The 8,809-nt window shown below is 35.5% G+C and overlaps 1 protein-coding gene across 2 annotated transcripts; it reads left to right on the forward strand.

Annotated features, from left to right (window-relative positions):
• The first annotated feature begins 1,010 nt into the window (after nucleotides 1–1,010).
• Nucleotides 1,011–8,291, forward strand: scdb (stearoyl-CoA desaturase b). 2 transcript variants are annotated; one of them, XM_056242926.1, is made up of 6 exons: nucleotides 1,011–1,166; nucleotides 1,384–1,588; nucleotides 3,008–3,138; nucleotides 3,462–3,667; nucleotides 5,723–5,955; nucleotides 7,547–8,291. In XM_056242926.1, exons 2-6 carry the CDS (start codon nucleotides 1,399–1,401, stop codon nucleotides 7,744–7,746), a joined length of 960 nt encoding a protein of 319 aa, XP_056098901.1. In that variant the 5' UTR covers nucleotides 1,011–1,166; nucleotides 1,384–1,398; the 3' UTR covers nucleotides 7,747–8,291. The 2 variants fall into 2 exon arrangements, with proteins under 2 accessions (XP_056098901.1, XP_056098902.1); XM_056242927.1 differs by lacking the exon at nucleotides 1,011–1,166 and adding an exon at nucleotides 1,257–1,307.
• Nucleotides 8,292–8,809: the final 518 nt, after the last annotated feature.

The following is an 8,809-nucleotide window of genomic DNA, read 5'->3' on the forward strand; positions in this document are numbered from 1 at the left end:
AGTTGGTTTTTGACCAGATTGGCTTAGCTATAAGGCTAAGCCGTTTTGTGCAGTAGCCTATGTCACAGTTAATATGAGTGCAAAATTCAATCCCATTCAATTACAGTAATGTGTTCAGCAGTAGGCTACATTTTGAAATTAGAGATGAGATCTGGTTATGGGAAATTATAGTAGCCCCTTTCCCACTGCCTAATTGAAGAACTATAGAGTTGTTGTTGTCATTTTAGCACATAAAGATCAATAGTTCCTCTCTTGACGAAACCTCATTGTTTCAGCAGCTCTTCTTTAGAGGGACGACATGTTGGAAAATAGAGGTTGGAAAATGGCTTATGTTTACCAGTAGGGCTGAACTAGCAACAAAATAATCTCTATTTAAATATAAATATTAATGTTTGCATTTAAATCACATTTACATACAAACCTATTTGTATTTTAGTGTTGTAAGGCTTTCTGTACTCCAAAAAAGCAGTTCCAATTTTCAACCATTTTGGGTTCCCCAGCAGAGAACCTTTCAGTGAACAGATCTTAAAAGAACTGAAACTTTTTCCAAAATAAAGAACATTTTGTGCAATGAAAAAGTTCCATGGATGTTAAAGTTCTTCATGGAACCACCAATGGCAATACAGTGTACAGTCACCACATTTAAGCTACCGATAGGCTATGCAGAAAGTATTACATTGAAACAGTGCCAAATTTACAGTAGCCCATGTGCATACATAGCAATTCTAACTCAACAGATGCCCATAACATATCAATTGTTATGTCTCTAATAAAAACATTGTTTTGGCAAGAAAAACCCATATTGATTTAGGAAATAGCCTATCTTTGTGCTTAGAAATGCAAAGACTTTCCTAATTTACTCATGGGCATTAAAAGGCACAAGCTTTGTTGTGACCTGATGATCTGTATCACACAGTGAGATTAAACAGCTGAGGTGTTGGCTATCAAAAAACCAGCGTTCATGGGGTCCACATCATGAACATCAGATAACCGAGCAACCAATGAAACTGGTAGGGCTGGATGGCATCCCTTCAGCCTCGCCCAATTGCATCATTTTAAACGAAATCAGAGGCTTAGACACGCAAAAAAATCATTCACTCGACGGGAGAACCTGCTCGCATCAATCAAATTGCGATATTTTTTTTTACAGTTGCATCGGAAACAAGGTAAGCGTGTAGCAGTTGCGTGAATGCCCGTTTATTTCATCGCGTGCCTTTTTTTGTGACAGAAGTCACACCCATTTTGCGCAGAATTTAATATGTATTCATTGTATGAATGGTTTAAGGGATTTGTCTTTTAATATAATAGTAAGTTAATTAAAATGGTAGATGGCTCTTCTTTGCGTACGGTCGTGAAAATATAATCGACCCGTTCTCTTTACAGGAGACTCCAACGAGCATGAAAGCAATGGCCGAAACGACGACGACGACAGAGGATGTTTATGATGATGCTTATGAGGAGAAACAGGGCCCGAAATCTCCAGCACAAATCGTATGGAGAAACGTTTTATTAATGACTCTATTGCACATAGGAGCTCTTTATGGATTGACGCTTCTTCCATCTGTCTCTTTCTTAACACTCATATGGAGTGAGTATGTTGCTCTTATTCTGATTCTGTAATTGAACTGACTGGTTTGTAATAATAGCAACCTGTTCCTGTGTTTATTACATTTTTATTTTATGGCCTAATGGTAATGTATAGATGACGTAAAAGGCCTATCTGTAACTTTGTGTTTTCATGTATCAGGCTTATAATATTCCTATCTTTGTTTGCTAAAAAAATCTAACATTTATCACTAAATTCTTTAAACTAATGCAATGTTAGTGCTATTGTTACAACCTACAGCCTACCGGGCCAGGGTAATCTGTAATACAAGCAAATATGGATATTTAAAATTGTGTGCCTTAATTTATTGTGATAATCAAATGTAGCCTACTAATATAAGTAGGCTGCTTGTAAATATTTACAATGCCATCACCATCCCCATCCCCACATAACCCTCATTTAAACATATAATACAGATTGAATTCAAAACTGTTAATAAAATCAGGAAAAAACCTAGAAATAAACTATATTAAGACAAATATGATGATAATAATAAAGAAGTAATGTTACTTTCACAATTATGTTCAGTATTTTGCGCTATATGTTTACAGTAGAAGTGCTTTGGAAATTGATATATTAGTGTGGATTTTATGTCGAATCAAACATGAAAATCTGTTGATTTGGATGATCTCAGTTCTGTCATTTAACATCCATTATCATGATTACAAAACAAATGATAAATCAGACATGTAATCTTACTTTCTTAGCTCAGAATAGTCCTGTAAATCTTTTATATTTTTATACATCCTCACAATGTCTGCTGTCACCTCACAGGAGGCTGGTGGTCATGTGTGATAGTTTTTAACCCCTATAGCTCATGCATAACGGGTTAAACGGAAAAACACTCCCTGGTTCCCCCTTCTTTTTGTGCCAAGCAGGTGAATTTATTCTGTTACAGATTTAAGGTGTGATTACTATTCTTAGATATTATCATTAATGTGTCATATTTTATCCAAAAGTGAAAGTCAGGCCACCATTTCTTAGCTAAATTTGTTATGTAGAACAATGTTAAAAACATTGTAAGTGTGCGTGAGTGATAGCGAGACAGTCCCGTGAGTAACTTGAAATCCAACCAAAATCTGAACTGGGCTGCACTGTTGTGTAGATTTTTGGCATCACGGCAACGCATAATATTGCACCCTGACGAACAAAGAACAATTGCTGTTGAAATAGGCTCTCCATTGTAAATTGAGCGGGGTCATAACAGTGTGGCCTTCTTCACTGTCTGTGGCGTGTTATCCCACATCCTTTGCAGCCTGGTCTGACAACACACAGCGAGACATTCTGTCCTCTCATAGAACGAATCAAGGGCACACATCGTTACACACTATAAAATATGTGTGTAGTTCAGGCTAATGTGTTTTTAAAAATTCTTTTCTGTTTTCTCTCTTAATGTGACAGCGGGAGTGTGTTTCATGGTAAGTGCTCTTGGAATAACCGCCGGCGCCCATCGCCTTTGGAGCCACAGGTCCTACAAAGCCTCATTGCCATTACGAATCTTCCTAGCGGTTGCAAACTCTATGGCTTTTCAGGTAAAACATTTTTAAGTGAATGAAACCATATTCCACATTAAATTATGCAATGTGAATGCAGCTCAGATGGAGGTGGTAGGGCGTAGTGGTTAAAGATCTGGGCTAGTAGGTTCAAACCCCACAAGAGCCGAACGATCACCATTGTGCCCTTTGAGCAAAGCAATTAACCCCAGGAGTCAGGACGTTCACCTGAGATTGTCCCTGTAAAATGTGGACTGTAAGTCACTTTGGATAAAAGTACTTGCTGGATAGGTTTTTTTTTTTGTTTTTTTTGCAGCTTTCATTCACTTGTACTCCACTGATGTATACTTATATCCTTTTAGAATGATGTCTATGAGTGGGCCAGAGATCATCGTGCCCACCACAAGTTTTCTGAGACTGATGCGGACCCACACAATGCCCGCAGAGGATTCTTCTTTTCTCACATCGGTTGGTTGTTGGTCCGCAAACACCCAAAAGTTATTGAGAAAGGACGTAAGCTGGAGCTCACTGACCTTAAAGCAGATTGGGTTGTAATGTTTCAGAGAAGGTCAGTAAGAAAATGTGACACTTCCGATTCAGTTTTATAAATCTTATCACCTAAGCTAAAGCTCAAAAGTTTGGGGTCAGTAAACATTTTTTTAAGAAATTGGTATTTTTAGTCAGGTAGGACGCATTAAATTGATCAAAATCGACAGTAAAGACCTTTAGAATTAGACCAAGGTTTATATATTAAATAAATGCTGTTCTATTGAACTTTCTATTCATTAAAGTATTCTAAAAAAAAAAAAAGTATAATGACAAGAAATCAGCATATTAGAATGATTTCTGAAGCATCATGTGACACTGAAGACTGGAGTAATTCAGCTTTACTATCACAGGAATAAATTATATTTTAAAATATAACACAATAGAAACAAATGTAATAACATTTCTCAATTACTATTTTAATGTATTTTTTATCCAATAAATGCAGAGAAACTATGGCTGCGTCCCAATTCGCCTACTTATACTACGCCCTAAAAGTATGTACTCTTTTTGTGAAGAAAAAGTACATACTTTTGAGTGTGTAGCAAAGGAGTAGGCAAGCTTTGGGACATACTACTTCGTCATCTTTAACGGACAGCTCTGTCGTGTGCATCCTGTCACCGTAAACTGCCCTGTCAATCATCTCGTCACAGTTAAAATCCTCCATTCAATCTAATATAATTTCTTACCATTTCGGAGAGAAATGTTGTAGCACGTTCATCTGACAGTCGTGGGTCTTTCATGCGGAGACTCTCCTCATGTGTTTGCAATTTGAATGTAATGATGCATTTAAAAGTTAATGGCTATAAACGTATCTTTACAAAAGTTCACAATGCTGCTGCAGATGCAATATAATAATAATGTAGACAACATTGAATAAATACATTTTCAATACATAGATACTGATAATTAATCACTTAAACCCCTTTATCTAAACCTCTCTATACAACCGCTGGACTCGTGCGTCCTCCATGTCTGTAGTTGTTTAACACTTTTCACTCGTGTTTGTAGTTCTAACCGAATCCTCGTCCAACGCACGATGGGTTGTGGGCAATATCAGCTGTTAGAGTGTGCATCGATCTGCACTTCGGATCCTGACCGGATATAGTAGACCATCCGGGTCTCTTTGGAATACTCAATTCAACATACTACGATTTGGGACATACTAATTCTATTTTCGAATACTATTTAGAACGGATAGTATGCGAATTGGGACGCAGCATGTGTCTTATTAACGACCTCAAACTTTTGAACAGTGGAGTACATACACTACTTTTGTATTGATATAATTATCACTGAAAAAAATTACAAATACATTCTTCATAAAACGTTTTCCTCTTTATAATAATATAATTGAATGATGCTTTATTTTAGCTTTTAAAAATCTTCTGTTTTGATTTATATATTTCGATAAACTCAAAACTGGTTCAATTGATGAACACTAAGGGCCAGATTTACTAAACAAGGCAAATTGCAAATCCAAAAATTCCTCTGTCCATCCCTTTTCATCCTAAATTTTTCACTGCGTGTCTTAGTAAATCCTGACAGTAGATTTTTAACATCAAAAGATGGTTTGTGCTGGTGCAAGCTGTTTGTAAATCTGGCCTTAATTCTGATACAATAGCGCTGAATAATTTAATCAGTATTTACTGGGTGAAAACCTGTAAATGTACGAGACTGGCCAAACTTTGATCAAGGTTTTCTCAGTTCTTATGAGCTGAAAAAAGTTTTTGTTATTTAAAATATTCACTACACCTCTGTGACCCCGTCATTAGGAGTGCCCATCTTAACCAGGCCACATATTTGGCACTAGCTAGTGTGGAATAATCAATATCCCTTTCCATCACTTTGAATGACGTCCAACAGAAAAAGTGCTGAGCTTTTTGATAAGGGTTTAAGAATGTGTCTTGCCAGATCAGATAATGGAAGAACAACTGGTTAGTCAGCATTTCAAACTGCGTGTTGCGGTCTAGCTGAGGTTTAACAGCTTTTGTTAATTCAGAAAATCTGTTACATACAGTAGAAGAATGGCAATCGGAATGTTTGTTTTGAATATCTTACATTTCTCTGTCCCTAGGCACTACAAGTTATCTGTGATGGTGATGTGCTTTCTCTTCCCCATGCTTGTACCGTGGTACTTTTGGGAAGAGAGTCTTTTGACCAGTTACTTTGTCCCTTGTCTGTTGAGATACACTGTGGTCCTTAATGCGACCTGGCTGGTCAACAGTGCAGCTCACATGTGGGGAATGAGGCCCTATGACAACAGCATCAATCCCAGAGAGAACAAGTTTGTTGCCTTCAGTGCCATTGGTAAGAACAATGTCTTTTCTTTTCCAGCTTAATTTTCATTCAATCATTCATTCATAATTTATTAATTAATAACTTTTTTAAACTCTTCTTGTTTGCACATTTACTTAATAATATATATGTAAAAATATGGAAGCAGTTAAGTTGCTTTATGTTTTTTTAATAAAATATATGAATATAGGCCGTGAGACAGAGGGTTGATTGGTACCATTTTGAGGGATTAAATCGCATGGTGATTTTTGTGTAGGTATATGACCCTGTATTTGAAAAATGTGTGATAGCATTAGATTCAAGGTAGTTTTTGGTTACGAAGGACGATTTTCAAAAAATATGTCAAGAAAAAGGATAAATGAATTTATCTTTAAATAAAAAAATAAAAAATGTATAATAAAAAAATTATAAAAAATTATAATACATTTTTAAAATTATAAAAGGATACATTTTTCTCTCTTGTAGTCACTGAACACCTTACCTTGAGGTAGGATGATATAAGTGTTGATTTCTAATGAAAGCTACCATGGATCGGATGCTATCACACATTTTCCAACACTAGAGATGTGTACCTTCATGAAAATCAAAAAGAAATTTAATCCCTCAAAATGGTACCGGTAGCCCAAATTTGGGGTCCCGTCTCATGGCCTAATAGTATATATTAAGTAATAGGAATATTATTAAAGCTATACAGACACATTCAATCACACAAAAAAGTACAGGATATTGTATTTGAATGCACAAGTAAACCAAACAGCAACAGTATGTACCATTCAAAAGTTGGTGGTCAGTAATATTTGTATTTAAGAAGTATTTTCTGCTCACCAAGGCTGCTTTTATTTAATCAAAATGAACTGTAATATTGTGAAATATTATTGCTATTTAAAATAACTGTTTTCTATTTGAATGTATTTTAAAATGTAATGTATTCCTGTGACGGCAAAGCTGATTTTTCAGCAGCCATTACTCTAGTCTTCAGTGTCACATGATCAGTGTTGGGGAAAGTTGTTTTTAAAAGTATTGCGTTACTCCCTGGAAAGGTAACTAATTGCGTGACTTTTTATGGTAAGATACTTTTTGTGTTACTTTTTCTCACCTAGGCTGGGCTTGCTTGTATTGTTTTTTAATAACAAAAAAAGTGATTTTTTTTGGCAAATGTAAAGGTCCTTTCACACCAAAAGTGAGCCTCAGCCTCAGACTGAAGGAAATGCAAATTCACCCCTGTACAGTAGAGGTCAAGTAAATGGCAAAACAAATGAACTCGCGTTACTTATCTGAAAAAAGAATCTCAGATATGTTGTTGTAAATTTAAAAGTAATACGTTACTTTACTCGTTACCTTAAAAAGTAATCTGATTATGTAACTCAAGTTACTTGTAATGTGTTACCCCCAACACTGCGCATGATCCTTTAGAAATCATTCTAATATGCTGATTTGGTGCTCAAAACCATTTCTTATTATTATCTATGTTAAAAACAGTTTCTGTTTAATTTTTTTGTGGAAACCGTGATAGATTTTTTTCAGGATTACTGATGAATAGAAAAAACAGCATTTATTTGAAAGAAACTTTAAATAAACTTTTAAATATGCATTTTAATTTCAGGTGAAGGATTTCACAACTATCATCACACATTCCCCCATGATTATGCTACAAGTGAGTTTGGCAGTCGGCTGAACCTGACCAAAGCGTTTATCGATCTTATGTGCTTCTTTGGGCTGGCCAAGGATTGCAAGAGGGTAACTCATGAGACCATCATAGCCCGCGTTCAACGCACCGGTGATGGCAGCCACAAAAGTGGTTGATTTGATCATTGCATATCAAAAACAAACAAACAAAACAAACAAAAAAAAAGGTTATAAGCCAACATATACAAAAGCATTTCTTAGTGTGCAGTGAAGATTGATCTGTATACACTCTCATATGAAATAAGAAGCTCTAGAGTGTGTTGGACTAATATGTGTTCTTAAGAATTCTTTCCTTTTCATGACTGTGGGGGATAATTATTGGAGATGGTAAAGGCCATAGATTGGGAGGATCATAATTATGTCTCAGTCTGCCTCAAGAGGCAAGAGATGGTACTTCACTAGTTAAACAGCCATGTGCCTCATTACAGCCCCTCTCATGAATAGGTTTCTCTGGCTTAGCAGTTATGGTTCTGATAAAAAAAAAAAAAAATCATTCCAGAGAGCTATGCAAGCTGTAAAATTAAGTTAAGCTATTAATATATTGGCACTACATTTTCTTAGGTGATACACCTAACAGTGTGCACAACTTATCATCAGTGATAAGTTCTGTTTCGAATAGTTTTGTTAGTACTGACAGTATGCCTATACATGTAAATACATCTTACTGTCATTATTGATCATATTTATTCTCATTATTATTATTAATATTTAAATAAATTATTCTACATGCCAATGCAAATGTCTTCAGATCAGTGGTGGTTACAATGAGGAAAATTTCCTCAAGTGAAATGAGCAATTCATCAGAAATTTGTATTTCATTTTTCATATTGCATAGCTCTCTATCTGGTTTCCATGGCCTCTTTTGGTCCTGTAAAAGAGTACCTGGCAAATGTGGTGACCAGGAATATGGTGACCTCTTTTCTAATTAAATACATTGAAGCACCAAATGACTATTTCAAGTATTGTGGAAAATATTTAACCAGAAAATATTTTGAAAGAAATGTATCTGTTGAGGTAAATGTATTAAGGTGCATTAATTCTAGCAGATTTATTATTACAGGACTTTTATTTGTCCTTATTATATAATCCAAGGATTGGAATATTTAATTGTCTTCATCAGATAGTATCTTGCCCTTTGCCTTATAGAATAGGGAGATTTTGGGTTAGACTCAGAATTGAA

Source organism: Rhinichthys klamathensis, unplaced genomic scaffold, assembly GCF_029890125.1.
Source record: "Rhinichthys klamathensis goyatoka isolate OS25496 unplaced genomic scaffold, OSU_Roscu_1.1 h1tg000764l_1, whole genome shotgun sequence".
Classification (NCBI taxonomy): Eukaryota; Metazoa; Chordata; class Actinopteri; order Cypriniformes; family Leuciscidae; genus Rhinichthys; species Rhinichthys klamathensis.